The following is a 23,398-nucleotide window of genomic DNA, read 5'->3' on the forward strand; positions in this document are numbered from 1 at the left end:
TTCCCACCAGTCTTTCTGATATACATGATGTGCATCAAGTCCTTCAATAGAACCCACAAACTTCATTAAAAGTTATCAGATAATTAAAATTAATGATATATGCTGGTAAAATTGGACTATTAAAGAATTTGGGAAAATAAGCCTTTGATATTTGAACAGACCATTCCTGGAGAAAAGCAATCACATAGATCCTTTAGATTAGTTGGGCTTCTGTACGTCTTATCTGCTCATCATCTATCACCTTACTTGGTTCAACCTATCATCTATCGGACCTGTCTCATCCCTCCCTCTCACCTTTTTATTTTGGCTGACTTCCCTCTACACTCTGTCCTGATTCAGGATCCCAATCATCCTTTTCCTTCCATAGATTTCATTGACCTGCTGAGTTCCTCCAACAGTTTGATCTTTACTCCAGATTACAACATCTGCAGTTTTCTTGTGTCTCCTCATTTAAGGTGAAATGTTGAAGTTTACTGAATGGTACACATCGACTTGTATGCAATTATGATAATTAGATCTGATATTAAATTTGTAAATACCACTGTTAACATTTATGTTTCTCAAGCCATGTTAAATTAAAGTAAGTCCTGGAGATTCTTTTTAAATAGTTGCTAAATGAGGTGTGAGCTCATTTAGTATTTTAAGTTGGAACTCTCCAATCTTAGAACCATAGAACACTACAGCACAGAAAACAGGCCATTCGGCCTTTCTAGTCTGTGCTGAAACATTATTCCGCTAGTCCCATTGACCTGCATCCAGTCCATAGCCCTCCAGACATCTCCAATCCATGTACCTATTCAATTTATTCTTAGAACTTGAGAATTTTAAGAATTTACCACGTCAGATGGCAGCTCATTCCATACTCCCACCACTCTCTGAGTGAAGTTCCCCCTAATGTTCCCCCTAAACCTTCTCCCTTTCACCCTAAAGCCATGTCCTCTCATATTTATCTCTCCCAATCTAAGTGGAAAGAGCCTATTTACATTTACTCTGTCCATACTCCTCATAATTTTGTAAACTTCTATCAAATCTCCCCTCATTCTTCTACGCTCCAAGGAATAAAGTCCTTACCTGTTTAATCTTTCCCTGTAACTCAACTCCTGAAGACCCGGCAACGTCCTAGTAAATCTTCTCTGCACTCTTTCAATCTTGCTGATATCCTTCCTATAGTTAGGTGACCAGAACTGCACACAATACTCCAAACGTGGCCTCACCAATGTCTTATACAACCTCCCCATAACATCCCAACTCCTATACTCAATATTTTGATTTATGAATGCCAGGATGCCAAAAGCCTTCTTTACAACCCTGTCTACCAGTGACGCCACTTTCAGGGAATTATGTATCTGAACTCCCAGATCTCTTTGTTCCTCTGCACTCCTCAGTGCCCTACGATTTACTGTGTATGTCCTACCTTGATTTGTCCTTCCAAAATGCAACACCTCACACTTGTCTGCATTAAATTCCATCTGCCACTTTCTGGCCCATTTTTCCATTTGGTCCAGATCCCTCTGCAAGCTTTGAAAGCCTTCCTCGCTGTCCACAATGCATCCAATCTTAGTGTCATCAGCAAACTTGTCTGTCTTCTCCCACACAGCCAATTTTGAATCCAGTTTACAACCTCTCCATGGATACCTAGTGTCTGAACCTTCTGAATTAACCTCCCATGTGGGACCTTGTCAAAGGCCTTAGTTAAACAATTTCAACTTAAGTATGTTTGTAAAATATTTTCCCATGTTTTATTACATAAATTATTTATCAATGACATTCTTGTAAATCTTGTAAGTGTAGGGCATATGAAACATTTCAATCCTCAACCTTTCTTATCTTATTATCTCCTACCATGTTTGATTGCTACACGTGGAGTCCATTGCACCAAATCTCTACAAAATCTTAGGATAATTATGATCTGAAGCTCCTTTTAGTTCATTTAATCACTTAAATTCACAGTTATTCTGTAGCACCTATTAACACTGCAATTAGGACACTCTAAATTGGGTGACGAAGAAATAAAGCATATCTTTAACTTCGTGTCATGTATTAGACATTTTTTCATTATGTTCCTGTTTCTTTCTCTCCTCTTAGGTGATGTGATTGTCTATATAAATGACATTTGCGTACTTGGGCATACTCATGCTGAAGTAGTCAAAATTTTCCAATCCGTTCCAATTGGTCAATGTGTCAATCTTGTACTATGCCGTGGTTATCTTTTACCCTTTGACCCTGATGACCCAAGCAACAGTATGGTGCCTCCTATAACAATAGCAGATCGGCAACCAGCCCAAGTAAATGGGCGCAACAATTCAGACACATATGTGGAGTTTACTTCTCGGACTTCTCGGTCTGCACCAGATATCTCTGACCGACATTTGCATTCTCTTAATCCAATGCCCACTGATGGCCAGATGGATGGAACTTTATCAGCAGTTCAAGAGGACAGCATTTCAATGGCCTCATCAGGTGCTGCTCAGTCTGAATTCATGACCATTGCTATTGTGAAAGGAGCACAAGGCTTTGGATTCACCATTGCAGACAGTCCTTCAGGACAACGAGTAAAACAGATCTTAGATGTTCAAGGATGTGGTGGCCTTAATGAAGGTGATCTGATAGTGGAGATTAATCAGCAGAATGTACAAAGTCTTGGGCATGCACAAGTTGTGGAAATTCTTAAGGAATGTTCAGTTGGAGTGGAAACCACATTGGTCATCCAGAGAAGCGGTAAGTCTAATCTTACAAATTTAACTCATCATAAAAGTGGCAATAATAAAACTGACTCACCAATCCATAGAAACTTTTCTTGATAGCTCATTATTTAATACCTCTCAATAGTAATATACTCAAAATGGTACACCAAGAATAATGAAATGTTCCAGTAGATATGTTATTTTATTAAAAGACCATAAATTTTGAAAAACAGAAATAGAAAACATTAGCACTCTAAAGCAGTTTTGAAATATATTCTGTGAGGTGAAATGAGTTATTGCTTCAGGGTTAATGATTCTTCTTCAAATCTGAAAACTTAATGAGCTACAATGTTAGTTCTACTTATTCTCTACAGATGATATCTACTAAGTATTTCCAATATTTCCTATATTTATACCATACTAAGTTTTGTTTTAATCTGGTTCATATGCAATGATGGTGATTTAAATAAAAGAAAATGTTTTAGCTGCAAAATATTGTCAATCTGAAAAACATATATTGGCTTGGACTTTATATAAAGAATAATAGTGAGGTGAACTGTACATTCTGTTATTATGGAATAAATTAGTCAGTACCATCTGAATTTGGAACATGTGCAGTTAAGTACAGGGAGTGTGGAAGTTGTAGTCACATAACAGTTTCAAAGTACTACACCCAACAGACTCAGCAATGAAATCAAACTAACAGTATAAAGTGGTATCACTTAACCATTTTTACTTTCTGAACATGTCAGAAAAAGTTAAGTTTGAAATACTCAGAGCTGAATTTTAGATGATTAGATCAGTCACAATTTTTGATAAAATATCTCCCTGAAAGTCCATAGTTCTCCAAATTTAATTTTGTATATCTAAATCAGATTTATTATCACTAATTTATATGTGAAATATGTTGTTTTATGGCAGCAGAAATGTGTAAAGACATAAAAATTACTGTAAATTACTAAACTAAATGGTGCACAAATAATGGAATAATGAGGTAGTGTTCATGGGTTCATGGACCATTTGGAAATCTGATGGCTAAGGGGAAAAAAACTGTTCCTGAGCTATTGAGTGTGGGACTTCAGGGTCCTGTACCTCCTCCCTGATGGTAATAACAAGAAGAAGACATCCTGGACGGTGTGGGTCCTCAAACTATGGATGAATGCCACCTTTTTCAGGTACTGCCTTGTGTAGATGTCCTCAGTAGTGAGGAGGTTGTGCCCATGATGGAACAAGCTGAGTCCACAAGCCTCCTCAACTTCTTGTAATCCAGTTCATTGGGGCCTCCTTTCCCAGCTATGATGCAACTAGTTAGAATGCACTCCAACATACTGTACGTCAATAGAAATTGTATGAATCTTCGATAACATACCAAATTTCCTTAAGCTCCTAATGAAGTACAGCTACAGATGTGCCTTCTTCGTGATTGCATCAATGCATTGACTCCTCAATGAGGACTAGTGTGCGTTCTCCCAATTTCCGCTTTGTGAAGTCCATAATCAATTCTTTGTTCTTGCTGACGTAGATTGTGAGTTTGTTGTTGTAACACCATTTAAACAGCCAATCTATCTAACTTATCCCCATCTAAGATTCATATGCACTCCTCCTTGTTCCCATCTAAGATTCAACCAACAACAGTGATGTTATCAGCAAATTATAGATGATGTTCTTGTCCACCACTTTCACCTATAGTTTTCCTCCCCAACTGTTGTTTTACTTTCAGCATGTGATTGAAATTTAATGTACGATTCCCCGTTCATATTTCTTTGTTTAAACTTGAATCAGTGATGACTCTTCGGTCTGCTTTGTGTACTTATATATGGCTAATCCCCTATAGGGTGCAGAGTCCTGTGGATGCTCAAAACCTCCAGTAACTCTGCACCCTTCCAGGAAATGAACAGCAAGCACTATTCAGGATCAGAATCAGGTTTAATATCACTGGCATATGTCGTGAAATATGTTGTTTTGCGGCAGCAGTACATTGCAATCATGATAAGTTTTAAAAAGCTATAAATTACAATAAGAAATATATAATAAAAATTATCTTAAATAAGTAGTGTAAAAAGTTAGCAAAAAACAGAAGAGCTGTAGTGAGGAAGTGTACATGGGTTCATTGTCCATTCAGAAATCTGATGGTAGAGGGGAAGAGGGGAAGAAGCTGTTCCTGAAATGTTAAGTGTGTGTCTTCAGACTCCTGTACCTTGATAGTAGCATTTAGAAGAGGGTATGTCCTGGATGATGGGGGTCCTTAATGATGGATGTCGCCATTGTGAGGCATTGCCTTTTGAAGGTGTCCTCAATGCTGGGGAGGCTAGTGCCCATGATGGAGCTGGCAGAGTTTACAACTTTTTGCAGCTTTCTAATCCTGTGCAGTGACCCCTCTATAACGGATAATGATGCAACCCATGAGAATGCTCTCTGCAGTACATCTGTAGAAATTTGCTAGAGTCTTTGTTGACATACCGAGTCTCCTCAAACTCCAAATGAAATATAGCAGCTGTCATGCCTTCTTTGTAATTGCTGGGCCCAGGATAGATCTTCAGAGATGATGACACCAAGGAACTTGAAACTTATCACCCTTTACACTGCTGGTCCCTTGACAGGACTGTTCTTTGTTTCCTGGACTTCCCCTTCCTAAAGTCCACAATCAGTTCTTGGGTCTTACTGACATTGAGTGCAAGGTTGCTGTTGCAACAACATTCACCCTGCTGATATTTCTCGCTCCTTCATCATCAGCCACAAGATGCAGGCTGTTATTACTGGCTACTTATTACTCCAGACCATCTACAGAGTAATGGTTCTGTGTACAGTTGTCATCAGTATTATATCTTGCCTGACAAGGTAGAATGTTTGTGATTGTTCCACTTAACAAATGTAACATTATTGTGTCACATTCTAGCAATTATAATTATGTGCGCTTAAGAGCATCCAGGTTATCTGCTAAAGTTGCTGGAATGTGAAATAGAAGTTGCATGTGAATTGAATTGATGACATTCCATATCCCGACTCTTGAAGATGAATTAATTAAACTATAAGAACAGAACAGCCTGTGCTTGCATTTACCATATTATGTAAATATTCTAAATATATCAAAGTGAAATGAGCTGCCATTGGAAGTGGTGGATGCATTTCAATTTCAACACTTAATAGAAGTTTGGATAAGTACGTGGATGGGAGGGTGATGGAGGACTAGGGTGCGGCTACAGGTCAATGGACTAGAAAGAATTATAGTTTGGCACAGACTAAATAGGCTGAAGAGCATGTTTCTGTGCTGGAGTGCATTATTTGCGAATGCAGTGTGTTTTTTTCAATATGCACATTGCTTGCTTTAATATACTATCTGAAATGTGAACACTACTGACAAAGCACCAGCTGCATACTGCAAAATCTATTGCATAACACAATGTTTGTGCATTAAGTAAATGAACCAGCAAAAATCAAATTGCTCAACGAGATCCAATATTGAGTGCACCTGTAGTTCCTTTAGCATAGTTTACTCTGTGTCTGACATACATAGGCACAAAATTTGGAAAATTTAAGAAATGCACTGACAAACCTGCTGTTGAAGCTTTATCAAACTCAGAGTAAGCTTTCAGTACTTTGTTGAGTTTGTATAAAATTCATAATTCCTTTCACATGTGTGAAATGCTTTCTTGCTCTGATATCATCCAATTACTAGGGATGAAATTGCTTATTTTTAGGAATGAAATTAAATATCCAGGATATAATTGTTTGTATACAGCTATTTCAATTTAACTGTATATTTTACTCCAGAACAATTTATCTGCAATCATTGGGTTCACATCTCTTGTTCTGATTTTCACAACCAGAAATAATAACTTGTATCTATTCCATCAAACCCTTTAATCACTTTAGACCACTATACTTCAACTTTTAATTTCTAAATCAAGGGAGCATATTCTGTTCCAAAAATATAATACTTCAAACTATACTAACATTTTGGTGCTATGCATCTTACTCTACCCAAGAACAATATATAAGCAACAACTTTCTGCTGGTGGCAACTAATTTCACACAAACATGTGTACTATTTGTGAGTTTAACTGTGGCAGATCCCATCATGAGACCCAAATGTTATATGCATTGGGTAAAAACACCATTTTTAATTATGCTTTATCTCTAGGAAGTGGCTCTCTACAGCATTTTTAGAGCCAGTTGGCGCAAAAAAACTGCAGATGCTGAAATAGAAGCAGAAATACTCAGCAGGTCAAGCTACCTCTGTAGAGAGAGAAATAGTTGAAGTTTCAGCTAAAAGACCCTTCATACAGCAGTGCGTCCTGGTGATAAAACGTTGACTCTGTTTTCCTTCTTTCTGATGTCTGCTTGACCTGTTGAGTGCTTTTAGTGTTTTCTGTTTTCATCTTATAGCCAGTGATGGTATGTACAATGTATGGAGGAATTCAGAAAGATTTGTTGAAGAAATATGTAGATGAAGCAGTTTTGGAGGAATGTTGAGACTGGAACAATATTGACATTTGAATGTAAGGTAGAAATTTTTAAAATAAACTAAGAGCCAGCCTATACTATCATTGATGCTTTCACTGAAACAGGTGGATGAGCCAAAAGATTAAGGTCATGTGGCACCATATTGCTCTCAATAAAAAATTCATGACAAGATCCTGGAAAACATGAAATGCTTCCTATATCTCAGGGGCAATGTCTAGTTGAAGGCAAACATCAATGATGAGGTTCACCACTACTATTACTGTGCCAGCTCAGCTTTTGGTCCTTTTGGGAAAATGGTATTTGGAGGTCAAGACCTTAAATCCAGCACACAAGCCACGATCTTGATGACCTTGCTCTCCTATATGATGCTGAGAGCTAGATGGCCTACAGCAGTTGACAGCATTTCAAAGTTCAAAATAAATTTTAATCAAAATGCATATATATTACCATGTAATATATTGAGATTCATTTTCTTGCGAGCATTTACAGCAAAAAGAAATAAATGGCATAGAATTTTACAAAATACTATACATAAACAAAGACCGACAAACATGCAATATACATAAGAAGTTAAATTGTGGAAATAAAAAAAGTACTGAGAACATAATTTGTCATTGAAAATGTGTCTTTAGGTTGTAGAATCAGTTCAAAGTAATGGTGATTGAAATTATCCACACTGGTAGTACAGACATAACTGTTCCTGAACCTGCTGGTTTGGGACCCAAAGCTTCTGTACCTCCTGCCCAATGGTGCCAGCGAGAAAGAGGCACGGCCTGGATGGTGGGGTCTTTGAGGATGGGGATGCTATTTTCTTATGGCAGCCCTCCGTGTAAATGAACTCAACTATGCATTTGGTAGGAGACAAAGATGAGCTCGGACCCTCACCATCCAAACTGGAAATCTTTTCAACAGATTTTGAATATCTTTGAAATTCAAAGATACCATACTTGTAATGTTTTAAGCAGATATAAATAATTAAAAGTTAAAAATTAACATTTTTTCCTAAAGAGGTAATTAAATGAAGACTCATTAAACTGTAAAAAAATACTCTTTTCCATCTGATTTCTGTTTGGCAATTCTTATTCAAATGAATGGGGTCACTGATCCAATGTGAGCTCTGGCTGCTGTAAGATTGCAATGCTGGGGGGAGATCAGCACATCCAGGTTAGTAGATGCTAGTGATAGAGACAAGTGACAAATGTGTCAGGCAGCTTAATTCAGTCCATTGTTTTAACCCCTTGTCTGCAGCATTTATTATTTTGGGCTTATTCTAGCATGCTGTTGTCAAACATTTTTTCTCATATGTCAGCAGTGATACTCAGCTTGATACAAGCAGTTTATTGCTTCCCTTGAGCAAGTAATGCAAAGGGATTTTCACAATTACAGCTATTTCACAAACTGATTAACTTCTTCAAAATACATATCTAGATATGCTTTTATATCGGATTTTAAATAAATTGACCTCTAGGGAATTTCAAAATGCTTCCATTTATCAACTTGTTAAAAAGTCTAATAAGATTTGACAGCCTGGTAGATATTTTAGGGATAATTGCATTTCATTCCCTATAATTAGGTCTCTTCATTATTTCAACAGAATATTTTTTCTATTCATTTTTAATCATCAATTGGCTTCCAAAGTCACTCTGTTACTGTAGTATTAAAATATTCACTCTGTCCAACCTCTTAAGGGTATTTGCAACTCCATTACCAATATGCTACCAAGAAATAGTGGATGCATTAGTGATAATTTTTCAAAACTCCTTAGATTCTGGATTAGTTCCTGAGGATTGGAGGGTGGCTAATGTAACCCCGCTTTTTAAAAAAGGAGGGAGAGAGAAACCAGGGAATTATAGACCGGTAAGCCTGACATCGGTGGTAGAGAAAACGCTAGAGTCAGTTATCAAAGATGTGATAATAGCACATTTGGAAAGCGGTGAAATCATCGGACAAAGTCAGCATGGATTTGTGAAAGGAAAATCATGTCTGACGAATCTCACAGAATTTTTTGAGGATGTAACTAGTAGAGTGGATAGGGGAGAACCAGTGGATGTGGTATATTTGGATTTTCAAAAGGCTTTTGACAAGGTCCCACACAGGAGATTAGTGTGCAAACTTAAAGCACACGGTATTGGGGGTATGATATTGATGTGGATAGAGAATTGGTTGGCAGACAGGAAGCAAAGGGTGAGAATAAACGAGACCTTTTCAGAACGGCAGGCAGTGACTAGTGGGGTACCAGTTGTTTACAATATATCTTAATGACTCAAACGAGGGAATTAAATGAAGCATCTCCAAGTTTGCGGATGACAGGAAGCTGGGCGGCAGTGTTAGCTGTGAGGAAGATGCTAAGAGGATGCAGGTGACTTGGATAGGTTAGGTGAGTGGGCAAATTCATGACAGATGCAATTTAATGTGGATAAATGTGAGGTTACCACTTTGGTGGCAAGAACAGGAAAACAGATTATTATCTGAATGGTGGCCGATTAGGAAAAGGGGAGGTACAACGAGACCTGGGTGTCATTATACACCAGTCATTGAAGGTAGGCATGCAGGTACAGCAGGCGGTGAAAAAGGCGAATGGTATGCTGGCATTCATAGCAAGAGGATTCGAGTACAGGAGCAGGGAGGTACTACTGCAGTTGTACAAGGCCTTGGTGAGACCACACCTGGAGTATTGTGTGCAGTTTTGGTCCCCTAATCTGAGGAAAGACATTCTTGCCATAGAGGGAGTACAAAGAAGGTTCACTAGATTGATTCCTGGGATGGCAGGACTTTCATATGATGAAAGACTGGATTGACTAGGCTTATACTCTCTGGAATTTAGAAGATTGGGGGGGATCTGATTGAAACGTATAAAATTCTAAAGGGATTGGACAGGCTAGATGCAGTAAGATTGTTCCCGATGTTGGGGAAGTCCAGAACGAGGGGTCACAGTTTGAGGATAAAGGGGAAGCCTTTTAGGACTGAGATGAGGAAAAACTTCTTCACACAGAGAGTTGTGAATCTGTGGAATTCTCTGCCACAGGAAACAGTTGAGGCCAGTTCATTGGCTATATTTAAGAGGGAGTTAGATATGGCACTTGTGGCTAAAGGGATCAGGGGGTATGGAGGGAAAGCAGGTACAGGGTTCTGAGTTGGATGATCAGCCATGATCGTATTGAATGGCGGTGCAGGCTCAAGGAGCCGAATGGCCTACTCCTGCACCTATTTTCTATGTTTCTATCGTATCTCCAGAAAACTGAGAAATCAGTCCTTCTACCTTTACTTAAAATAATTTATGTACTGTACCTTGTAAGTAATAATAGAACCTACTATCTATCTGTTTCCAGATTAACTGGATTCCACATACATAGAAGAGTACAGCGCAAGAACAGGCCTTTTGGCCCACAATGTTTTGCCAGGCTAATTAAATGAATAATTAAATACCCAGCTAAACTGATCCCTCTGCCCATACAATATTCATATCCTTCCATTTCCTACACATTCATGTGCCTGTCTTAGAGCCTCTTAAGTACCTGTATCATGTTTGCCTCCACCACCATCACCCTCTCATCTTAAACGTATATCCTCTGGTATTAGACATTTCAACCCTATCTATGCCTCTCATAATCTTATAAACCTCTATCAGACCTGCCTTCACCCTCCGCCACTCCAGAGAAAACAGTCCCCATTTGTCCAACCTCTCCTTATAGCACATGCCATCTAATCCAGGCGGCATCCTGGTAAACCCCTCTGCAAGCTCTCCAAAGCTTTCACATCCTTCCTATAATGGGGCGACCAAAACTGAATGCAGTATTCCAGAAACAAGAGAAAATCTGCAAATGCTGGAAATCCAAACAACAGACACAAAATGCTGGAGACACTGGGCAGGCCAGGGAGCGTCTATGGAAAAAAGTACAGTTGACATTTCGGGCTGAGACCCTTCAACAGGACTGAAGGTTCTTGGCCCGAAACATCGATTGGACTTTTTTTCCATAGATGCTGCCTCGCCCGCTGAGTTCCTCCAGCACTTTGTGTGTGTTGCAGTACTGCAGATGCAGCCTAACTAGTGTTTTATAACACTGCGATATAACTTCCCAACTCTTGAACTTTGTGCCTCAGCTAATAAAAGCAAGCATGCCATATGCCTTCTTTACCACCATATCTACCTGTGGAGCTACTTTCAGGGATCTATGGACTTGGACCCATGATCTCTCTGCATGTCATCTCTGTTATGAGCCCTGCCATTAACAGTGTACTGTCCCTTTATATTTGATCTCCCAAAGGGCAACACCTCATATTTGTTTGAGTCGCATCTGCCATTTCTCAGTAATGAACATTTTTTCATTAATGCACAGTCTTCACAGTGGAAGAATCTGCAGTATACCGGACATTCAAGAGTGTCAGGGAAGTGAAGTAGGTGCAGTGAAAATTACGACTGAGAAAGTGCTCAGGACGTTTAATGGTCTGAGGGTGGATTAATATCCTGGACCTGATGGAATGCCCCCTCGGGTTCTGAAGGAAGTAGCTGGAGAGATTGTGGAGGCATTAACAATGATCTTTCAAGAATCAATAGATTCTGGCATTGTACCGGATGACTGGAAATTTGCAGGTGTTACTCCGCTTTTTAAGAAGGGTGGGAGGCAGCAGAAAGGAAACTATAGACCTGTTAGCCTGACATCAATGGTTGGGAAATTGTTGGAACTGATTTTTAGGGATGAGATTACAGAGTACCTGGAGACACATGACAAGATAGGCCAAAAGCAGCATGGTTTCCTGAAAGCAAAATCCTGCCTGACTAACCTACTGGAATTTTTTGAGGAAATTACAAGCAGGGTAGACAAAGGAGATGAGGTAGATGTGGGGTACTTTTTCAGAAGGTCTTTGACAAGGTGCTGCACATGAGGCTGCTTAGCAAGATAAGAGCCCATGGAATTACAGGGAAGTTACTAGCATGGGTGGAGCATTGGCTAACCGGCAGAAAACAGAGAGTGGGAATAAAGGATCCTATTCTATCTGGCTGCTGGTTACCAGTGGAGTTCCACAGGGGTCAGTGTTGGGACCGCTGCTTTTTATGTCAATGATTTGGATTATGGGATTAATGGATTTGTGGCTAACTTTGCCAATGATACGAAGATAGGTGGAGGAGCGGGTAGTGTTGAGGAAACAGAGAGCCTGCAGAGAGACCTAGATGGTTTAGGGGAATGGGCAAAGAAGTGGCAAATGAAATACAATGTTGGAAAGTGTATGGTCATGCACTTTGGTGGAAGAAATAAATGGTCCAGCTATTACTTAGCTGAATAATTCAAAATGAGGGAATTCAAAATGCAGAGGTGCAAAGGGACTTGGGAGTCCTTGTGCAAGATACCCTAAAGGTTAACCTCCAAGTTGAGTCGGTGGTGAAGAAGGCGATTGCAATGTTGGCATTCATTTTAGAGGTATAGAATATAAGAGCAGGGATGTGATGTTGAGGCTCTATAAGGCACTCGTGAGACCACACTTGGAGTATTGTGTGCAGTTTTGGGCTCCTTGTTTTAGAAAGGATATACTGACATTGGAGAGGGTTCAGAGAAGATTCACGAGAATGATTCCAGGTATGAAAGGGTTACCGTATGAGGAACGCCTGGCAGCTCTTGGGCTGTATTCCCTGGAGTTCAGGAGAATGTTAAAAGGCCTGAACAGATCAGATATGACCAAGTTATTTCCCATGGTAGGGGATTCTAGGAGAAGAGGGCACCACTTCAGGATTGAAGGATGTCCATTTAGAACAGAGATGCGGAGAAATTACTTTGGTCAGAGGGTGGTAAAACTGTAGAATTTATTGTCAAGAGCGGCTGTGGAGGCGAAGTCATTGGGTGCATTTAAGGCAAAGATAGATAGGTTCTTGATTAGCCAGGACATCAGAGGGGATAGGGAGAAGGCTGGGGAGTGGGGATGACTGGAGGAATTGAATCAGCCCATGATTGAATGGCGTAGCAGACTCGATGGGCCGAATGGCTACTTCTGCTCTTATATGTTATGGTCTTAAATTGCACTAATTGTAAAATAGGATATGAGAGTTTACCCAGTTATTGGATTTGTACAGAGATGAATTAATATATAAGTTTTTTTATTTTAGTGATAATGTAGTGGCATCTTGGACAATAGGTTTAGTTAGCATTGCTAACTTCCCACAAGTGCAGACAGACAGTGATAGTGATCACGTTCATGTGTGTATTAAGATTGCTATCCTCAATCTAGTCCTTTTTATCAACAAGAAATATTTCTAGCCCCTCAATCTTCAAAGGATTGTGAATCATTAGAAGATCTTCTGCATGTTTAATACCACGTTTCTGAGAAGCGCACATGATGCATCCATCTTCAGCGAGATCAAACTGGCACAAGATTTTCATGGCCAGCACTTTCCAGAGAGATGAACTTTGGGGGATAAGGGTACACTCAACATCTAACTTCATAATCCTAAAATACTGCAGAGCAATACCACATTGAGAGCCATGTACAGTAGGTACCACAATTGTGAAAAATGCTACTGGTCTTCCAAAAGTGAGATTAAGTCCAGGGATATCTATTGTGTGTGGAGACTTCACTGTGTACTGCATAAGCTAGCAACCTTAGGACTTCAGCCATTGGTGGAGGAAGAGCAACACATGGACCCAGAGCTAGAGAAACATGATGAACAAGCTGAAGAACCAGGAGTAAGTCTTTGCAGAACACCACCAGCCTCATCTACCAGCACAACTGAGGAGAAAGACTTTAAATGCATGAACAATTAATGACTCCCTAATAAAGAGATGCTTTTCTCAAGGAGGCTTCTAAATCATAGAACCCACGCGAGCATAGTGGTCCTTTTCTCATTCAGATAATTAACATCCGTATAGTAGACTGATAATCAGCTGAGACAGTCCAGATCCCTCACAGCAGCCATTGCATGACTTCCCACATTAACTATTACACATCAGTGAAAAGATCATTTGCTACTCCTGATAATTCCTGAAGAGATAAAATAAGGAACTAGTGCATTGTCAAATGCTGCTGCTTATTTCAAACGCACTAGTTACTGAAATATTTAGTAGTTAAAACTGACAAATCCTGATCCTCATAATTCTGGAACTGTCAGATCCTCATGTTAAATAATGAAAGGGGGAAAAAACAAGTAAAATGGAGAGTATTTTTTTTTAACTTGTATCTTTCCTAGAAATACCTACTTCATTACTGTTTAACCAATTTTGAATCAAATTACCTCATAAAGTAAATGCATTGCCAGGTAATTAACAGGGTTGTAACCACAATGCTCCCTATCTGCCAGACAATAGCATTAAATTATTGTAATTTCCTTTAACCATGCAAGGATTAGAACATTTATTACATTGCGAAACAGCACATGTTAAGCACAGTACCAACACAGTGGAGACATTTTTTTCAGCTCCATTAGAAATCAATTGTACAAGAAGTTAAAAATGAGTGCCTTCAGTTGCTACTTCATTGCACCCTGCGGAAGGTTTCACCCTGCCTATTTTATGATGGTAGAAGCATGCACTCAATATAGCTAAGTGTGATTAATTTATAGTAGTCTTTTTTTTGGGGGGGCGGGGGAGGAATGTCGGTATCATTGTCGTCTCCAATTGCCCTTGAAATGATAATACAGTTCCTCTGGTGAATGTACTCCAACAGTGCAATTAAGAACTTAATTTCAAGATTTAGGCCTGAAGGACTGTTGATATATTTCAAGTAAGGATGGTATGTGACTTCGAGGGGAACCATGGAAGTTGTAATGTTTCATGCACCTACCTGTGTTTTTCTTTGTGTTAAAGTTTATCAGTTAGAGAAATAATGTGTGAGTAACCTCTGGCAAGTAACTGCGATGCATTTTGTACTGCAGTCATTATATGCCTGTGGTGGAGGGAAAGCGGTTTAGATAGTTGATGGAGTGCCTGTAAGCAGAGTTGTTTTGGCTGCAGTCACACAGGCAAGTAGAGGGTATTCCATCACACTGCTGACTTGTGCCCTGTAAATGATAGATGGCTTTGGAGTGTCAGGTATTGGGTCACTTACTGTCAGATACATGGCCTTGCACCAGCTTTATAATCTGGCTGTTCAGTTGGGTTTCTGTTCAATGATCTCCAGGAAATTGATAGTGGAAGACTTGATGATGATAATGACAGTAAATTTCAGCACAAAAGCAGGTCATTCAGCCCAATTCATCCATAAAACTAATTTACCTGCCTGACCTAGCTCTATTTGCCTGCATTGTACTCGTATCCCTCTACATCCTTCCCAAACATATAGCGATATAAATATCTTTAAATATTGTAATTCTACTCATAAGGTATAGGTAGTTGAAGAATGTCATTGCCTGGTGCATACATGCTATTGATGTTTCCTTCCGTTATCAGCCCATATCTAAACTTTGCCTTGGTCTTGCTGTATGTGAGTATTTGCTGAGGAATTCCAAATGAAATTAAACATTGCAAAACTATCTGCAATCCAAATTTCTGATCTTGTGATGGAAGGAAATACATTGTTGAAATAACTGACAATGGCAGGGCCTTGGACCCTACCTTGAGAAACCCCTGCAGTAATATCCTGAAACCAATGGGGTATTTCCTTCATGATATACATTCACTTCAGTTTGACCAGTGCTCCTTGATGCCACCCTCAATCAAATGCTGCCCTGATGCTAACACAGATGGATTTCAGCTCTTTGGTCATATTTGTAACAGCATCTAAGCTGAGTAGTTCTGGAGAAACCCCAGCTAGGCATTGGTGGACAGGTTATGGATGAGTAAGTACTACTTGAAAACATTGTTCAAGATACCAACCAGTACTTTGCAAGTGACTGAAATAGTCAGATTTAGTTTGCCTTGTTCCTTGCAGACAGGACATTTGTGGAGTGTTTTCCCACATTATCAAATAGATATCAGCATTGAGGCTGTGATGGCTGTCACATTCCATATTAATCTTGTAATAGATTATGATAGTTTACATATCAACTTGATCATGCAACCATTATTGCTGTATGAGAATGTTAGATTCTAGAACTAGGGGACATATCCTCAAGATTCGGGGGAGTAAATTTAGGACGGACGTGAGGAGGAACTGCTTTTCCCAGAGAGTGGTGAATCTGTGGAATTCTCTGCCCAATGAAACAGAGGAGGATACCTCAGTAAATATATTTAAGACAAGGTTGGATAGATTGTTGCATAGTAGAGGAATTAAGGGTTATGAGGAAAAGGCAGGTAGGTGGAGATGAGTTCATGGTCAAATCAGCCATGATCTTATTGAAGGGCGGAGCAGGCTCGATGGGCCAGATGGCCGACTCCTACTCCTATTTCTTATGTTCTTTTCAGAAATGTATTTCAGCCTCAGATTTTTCTGTGGCCTGTGATACATAAAATATTACATTTTTCACCAACCATTTCTTAAGGTTTCAAACATCTCTGAAAAACACCTAAGAAAACATTTAAGGTATATGGGAATTCAGAATTAATTAACATAACAAGTACACTGTGGATACATATACCCTTTAAAGAGTGAACAGAAACTAAAGCAACACTGAGGTCATTTTCACCATCATTAATTCAAAGTTAACCTTGGTAGATCAGATTCCCTACGGTTATTCAACTAGTTTCTGTGATCACAGTTGGAGCTGCATGAATATTTCAGGAAGCTGTTATGCAATCTTAAAATAGGATAATTTGAAGAAGGATCTAGTGCTCTTCTGGCATATCTGACGAATAGACTCTTCTAACACAAATGGATACAACTCCAATGATCCTTGATGCAGGTTTCCACCATGCGCCCTGTATGGCCAATATACACTGCTTCACATTCACAGGGAATCCTGTAAATTTGTACCTCAAGTGTCCCAACAGGGAGCAGTTATTTCTACTTTGATTAACCATGCAAAAAGTATTTCAGACCTGGAGAGTCTCACCAGGGATATAAGACGATTACACACAACCTTTCTACAGAATTGCTAAAAGGCGAAGAAAATCGATCCTTAAAAGGGCCGACAGAAAAACCAGGAAACTTAACAATGAGGAGGAACCTGTCACTGCCACCTGTCTTCTCTATATTTCCACAGTTTCTGGAAGGATTGCCAGGATCCTGAAGAAATACCAGATTAATATCATCCACAAACCCATAAGGAAGCTCAAATCCCAGCCTATCTGGATCAAAGATGACCTGGGACTCAGGATGGCTGGCGTTTACAGAATACCCCGTGTATGGGGAGCAGTGTATAATTGGCACAGTGAAATCCTGCATTAAAGAGCATAGGAGGTGCATGCGTTTGGGTTACTTGGAGAAATCAGTGGTAGCAGAACATTGCATTCGCAATGGCCATAGGATTGACTTTGACGGCACAAAACTAATGTGCCACTCCAATGGCTTTTGGGACCACCTGGTGAAGGAAACCACTGAAATAAGACGAGAGAATAAGAATTTTAACAAAGGCGAAGTTCCCGCTCTACGTAAGAACTGGAATTTGATTGTAGACGAGATGGGACAGCAGAAACTGATTGGTTGAGGACTAACCAATCAGCAAGGAAGGTTGACAGGGGTATATATACCACCAAACTACATGTGCCTAGGCATCATCGCTAATGAAGATGGCAGAGTTTGTCATCGAAACAGCGGTTAAAATTGATATCTGTACCTGGCTGGAAGCTCGAGAAGAGTTTATTTGTCAGGTTAATTTACTTTTGCAATAATTTCTTGGGACTTTAACAATGTAAGTAAGACACAATGCATGGACTATTCCAAAATGGACTTCTGGCATGATGGCAATGTGACTGGTTGCTGTGGTTTCTACAGGGTCAATAGTAGGTGCTACTGTTCTACTGCTCCACAAGGCGAGGGAAGAGATTGCTGAGCCTCTGGCTAGGATCTTCATGTCCTCGTTGTCTACGGGAATGGTACCGGAGGATTGGAGGGAGGCGAATGTTGTCCCCTTGTTCAAAAAAGGTAGTGGGGATAGTCTGGGTAATTCTGAGATAGGATCTATGGGCATTTAGAGAATCATGGTCTGATCAGGGACAGTCAGCATGGCTTTGTGAAGGGCAGATCGTGTCTAACAAGCCTGATAGAGTTCTTTGAGGAGGTGACCAGGCATATAGATGAGGGTAGTGCAGTGGATGTGATCTACATGGATTTTAGTAAGGCACTTGACAAGGTTCCACACAGTAGGCTTATTCAGAAAGCCAGGAGGCATGGGATCCAGGGAAGTTTGGCCAGGTTGATTCAGAATTGGCTTGCCTGCAGAAGGCAGAGGGTCGTAGTGGAGGGAGTACATTCGGATTGGAGGGTTGTGACTAGTGGTGTCCCACAAGGATCAGTTCTGGGACCTCTACTTTTTGTGATTTTTATTAACGATCTGGATGTGGGGGTAAGAAGGGTGGGTTGGCAAGTTTGCAGATGACACAAAGGTTGGTGATGTTGTAGATAGTGTAGAGGATTGTTGAAGATTGCAGAGAGACATTGATAGGTTGCAGAAGTGGGCTGAAAAGTGGCAGATGGAGTTCAACCTGGAGAAGAATGAGGTAGTACACTTTGGAAAGAGAAACTCCAAGGCAGAGTACAAAGTAAATGGCAGGATACTTGGTAGTGTGGAGAAGCAGAGGGATCTAGGAGTACATGTCCACAGATCCCTGAAAGTTGCCTCACAGGTAGATAGGGTAGTTAAGAACGTTTATGGGGTGCTAGCTTTCATAAGTTGAGGGACAAAGTTTAAGAGTCACGGGGTAATGATGCAGCTCTATAAAACTCTGGTTAGGCCACACTTGGAGTACTGTGTCCAGTTCTGGTCACCTCACTATAGGAAGGATGTGGAAGCATTGGAAAGGTTACAGAGGAAATTTACCAAGATGCTGCCTAGTTTCGAGAGTATGGATTATGATCAGAGATTAAGGGAGCTAGGGCTTTATTCTTTGGAGAGAAGGAGGATGAGAGGAGACATGATAGAGGTGTACAAGGTAATAAGAGGAATAGATAGAGTGGATAGCCAGCGCCTCTTCCCCAGGGCACCACTGCTCAATACGAGAGGACATGGCTTTAAGGTAAGGGGTGAGAAGTTCAAGGGGGATATTAGAGGAAGGTTTTTTACTCAGAGAGTGGTTGGTGTGTGGAATGCACTGCCTGAGTCAGTGGTGGAGGCAGATATACTAGTGAAATTTAAGAGGCTACTAGACAGGTATATGGAGGAATTTAAGGTGGGGGGGGTTATATGGGAGGGAGGGTTTGAGGGTCGGCACAACAATGTGGGCTGAAGGGCCTGGACTGTGTTGTACTATTCTATGTTGCACATACATCTAATCCTTGCAAGATCCTGCTATGCATTAAGAACTCAAAGGACTGCAGGTCTAAACTATCAGCGAGTTGCTCACTGGCAGAGATAATGAAGGAGCTGCGCAACGTGCTGCTGTCTGAGTCAATGGAGGCTCACAGTCAAATAGCAAGTGGCTGTCATAGTCGCTGTTCTTGGGATCAAAAGACCCCTTTGGATATTGTTAATTTACTACACCACAAGTTCAATTTTCTGATTTATTGGATGTAAGCAGGGGTGGATGGAGGGGGCCGAGTCCTCAGCCATAGTGAGGCCTAGGCCTGAAGCCACAGTGTTGCCTGTTTGTCGCTGCCCAGAGTGACAGGTCATAGCTGTTGTGCTTCACCAGGGGCTGTGTGGCATAGTGTCCACAACAGAGTCGGAACTGCCCTCCCAGGGTTTCACTCGACAGAAGACAAGCTCTGTTTTGACCAACTGCAGATTTGTTTTAGCATCAGTCAGTGGACTGAGGCCTCAGGCTGCAAGGTCAATTGCTTTTCAGCTGCCAGAGGAGAGGTGTCCAAGCCATTGCATTCTGTGGGGGGTGGGGGGCGATGCACACAGTTATAGTGACTGAAGATTTAAAATGGATTGAGGGGTCTGGACTCTGGTTGTGGTTTGTATATGTGAATACTGGTCCTCAAAGCCATGGATTCACCAAGTGTGAGTTGGGTGTCGGGATGAGGACTGGGTCTCAAAGCCATGGTTTCGCCCAGTGGGCATCAGGGACCAGTTGACAGATAATATCAGTGGGCCAGAGGGTCTGGACTGTAAATATATATAGGCATGTTCTGTGTCATTGTATTTTTTTAAACAATATTTTTATTGAATTTTACATATATTTCACATATACAAATAAACAATAATAATAATCAAACTAAATAGCGAAATTTAAGGTGGGGGGGTTATATGGGAGGCAGGGTTTGAGGGTCGGCACAACAATGTGGGCTGAAGGGCCTGGACTGTGTTGTACTATTCTATGTTGCACATACATCTAATCCTTGCAAGATCCTGCTATGCATTAAGAACTCAAAGGACTGCATGTTTTTCACAATCATCAAAGGGAAAGAGATATAACATTTCATATACCTTGTATTCTTACTGATATTCTATGTGGGTTTGTTGACTTTGTATTCATCAAGCTGCGGCGTTGCAGGTAGGAGGAGGGGGAAGTTAGGCCTCGGAACTCTTGTTACATGATTATGATCCTCTGTGTGACTGTTGGTAATGTGTCTTTGCACCTTTACCTGTAGTAACCCTGTCTCGTTCAGCTGTATTCACGAGTATTACACACATGGTTAAATGACATTTAAACTTGAATTGAATTGAAAAGTGCAAGGTGTCTGGAAATTCTAGGATGATTGTGTTAAATAAATGCAGATATTAGCATCAATCATGCCGGTATAATGACTATGATCAGTATTCAATGATAATATCTATTCATTGTAGACAACCTTTCAAACACATTTTTCCCTCTTCTTGTTCCTCTGCAGGCTTGTTTTCACCTTGGAAGAGTTCAAAACATGTAAGTATTATTTTGGTTCAAGTAAGCTTACCGATGGTTCTTTTAATTGATCCAATTCCTACTGTCAACTGAAACAACTTGAGTATAATTACAATATATTGATTACTTATTTACTTATTTTCATTGCTGCATTAGGCATTAACCCTGGTTGGATTCCTTACAAAGAAAAGTAATGAAGTTTGACAAAAAATGTTAGAAGCAGTGCTATTGTAGTTTACATCCAGAATCATGCTCTAAACTGGGACCTGTTCAGTTCTCAAAGAACTAAGCTCAGTTGAATGCAGCCTCTGACAGTTTGTTGCAGACCAATCAGAAAAGGATGTCAGCTTTATGACAGCCAGAAACCAGCAAAAAACAATTTTGTCTGTCTTGAAAGAAGGAGATCACAGGTCAGCAAAGAGCCCTTAATAAAAGAGGTTTGCTATTCTTATTAGTGAGATAAATGCCAGGACAGAGGTCTGTAATGCCAGGGCACCTGTGTAGATCACCATAAGAAGACTCTGGTAGGAGATATTAACAACTCTAATCTTCATGTGTGATAGCTCCCTGAGTCAAACAATGACAAATAGCACGTACCCACAAGACATGTCAGTGTGAACTGCATACTGCTAAAAACAGATCGAGTGAGCAATTTCAGTGAATTGATTAGGGATCTTTTCATTGATGTGTAATGGTCAATGTAGGAAGTCCAGCAAACGATGATGTGGGGACTTATTTTATGTCATCTGGGCTGCCTCAGCTGATTATCAGTGTACTAAGTGGACATTCACAATTTGAATGAAGAAAGGACCTCTATGCTTGAGTGGAGCCCATGACTTAGAAGGCTCCTAGATGTGAAAAGCATCTCCTTGTTAGGGAGTCATTAACTGCTCATGCATTCAAAGCCTTTCTCCTCAGCTGGATGATAAAAGCTGATGGTGTTCAAGGATTTACTCCTGGTTCGCCTGTTCATCATGTCTCTCTAGCTGTAGGTCTATGTTTTTCTCTTCTTCCATGAAGTCTTGAGATTGTTTGCCTGTGCATTACACAATGAAGTCCCACATATGATAGATACGCCTAGACTTAATCACAAGTGCAAGAACAATAGCATTTTACACAACAATTCTGGTACCTTCATGACTCTCAATGTAATATTGCTCAGCACTGTTTTAGGAGTATGAATTGGGATGTGGAGGGTGTCCTTATTCCCCAAATTTCGTCCCTCTGGACTCTACAGGCCTTGAAAATTTTATGCCAGTTCATTCTTCCAGAGGATCGGTGCATCGTGTGCTTCTTAGAAATATGCCATTGAACATGCAGAAGATCTTCTGATGATTTACAATCCCTTGAACACTGAGGAAGTGGAAATCTTTCTTGTTGATAAAAGGGGTTAGGTTGTAGATAACAGTTTTTGTCTGCACATGAATCTAATCACTGTCTGTCTGCATTTCTGGGAAATTAGCAATGCTAACTAATCCTATTGTCCAAGAAGCCATTTCATTGTCACTAAAATAAAAACATATTAATTCATCTCTGTACAAATGCAATGGCTGAGTAAACTCTTGATTTTCTAGTTTGCAATCAGTCCAATTTCACCTAGAAGTTTTGTGCAATTTCTGCATAAAGGAGGTGCAGGTAATCGATCCAATTTAGAGGCATTTCAATAATGTATCATAATTTCATTATCTGTTCCTGAAATTTGGTCCAAGTTATTCTAAACACAAAGTAATCTCTATGAAAAGATTAGGATAGTTTAAATTAATGATTTTATCTTTGTTAAAATGCTTGCAGTCTGCTTTGAACTGCCAACTTTCATGTATGTAAATGCCAGGAGTTCAAGACTATTACACAAATGTGTAAAAAAAAACAAGGAAGTTGCAAGCTTCTGCACAGCTGATTATTGATAACATTCTGTATTTTTTTCATCTTTTTTTTATAGCTAATGCAAGGTTAATTCAAGTAAGACATACATGGTAAATGGCAAGGTCCTTAGGCATGTTGTTGTGCAATGAGAACTTAGGGTGCTGGCACCCTGAAAATGATAACAGAAATGGTTGAGGTAGTAAAGAAGACATATGCCAAGCTTGCTATCATAAGCCAATGCATTGAGTACGAGAGTTGGGATGTCATACTGGAGTTGTACACAACTTTGTGTACACACTGTTACATACCCCGTAACTGGGTTGCCAAACCAGCAGAAATGGGCAACTTAGTTGGAGTCTGGATTACTGGAACTAAGAAAGTTTTATTAAAGAAATAAGTAACACAGTACTCTAATTGTAAGGATATGAATGTAACAGATTAGCAATGATAAAACACACATGTACACAGAACTAGGGTAATAGGAATCACACAAGCTCTATCGCAGTCTAGGGGTAAAATGATCAGTCTCAAGTGCCGCAGAGTTCAGTTCAGCTTAGGACAGTTCGCAGTAATCGCTGTTGT

At 40.1% G+C, this 23,398-nt stretch overlaps 1 protein-coding gene across 12 annotated transcripts in view; it reads left to right on the forward strand.

The window, feature by feature from the left end:
- The window catches only part of magi2a (membrane associated guanylate kinase, WW and PDZ domain containing 2a), a 600,063-nt gene that overhangs the window by 468,197 nt on the left and 108,468 nt on the right, over positions 1–23,398 (forward strand). For all 12 annotated transcript variants that reach the window (XR_010021125.1, XM_063072811.1, XM_063072812.1 and 9 more), the window contains 2 exons: positions 2,086–2,718; positions 20,943–20,974. Coding sequence is in view for 11 of the 12 variants with exons in the window: in XM_063072811.1 (XP_062928881.1) it covers positions 2,086–2,718; positions 20,943–20,974 (665 nt within the window). In the remaining variant the exon portion in view is untranslated. The remainder of the gene's footprint in view (positions 1–2,085; positions 2,719–20,942; positions 20,975–23,398) is intronic.

The sequence above is a fragment of the Mobula hypostoma genome, chromosome 20 (genome assembly GCF_963921235.1).
Source record: "Mobula hypostoma chromosome 20, sMobHyp1.1, whole genome shotgun sequence".
Classification (NCBI taxonomy): Eukaryota; Metazoa; Chordata; class Chondrichthyes; order Myliobatiformes; family Myliobatidae; genus Mobula; species Mobula hypostoma.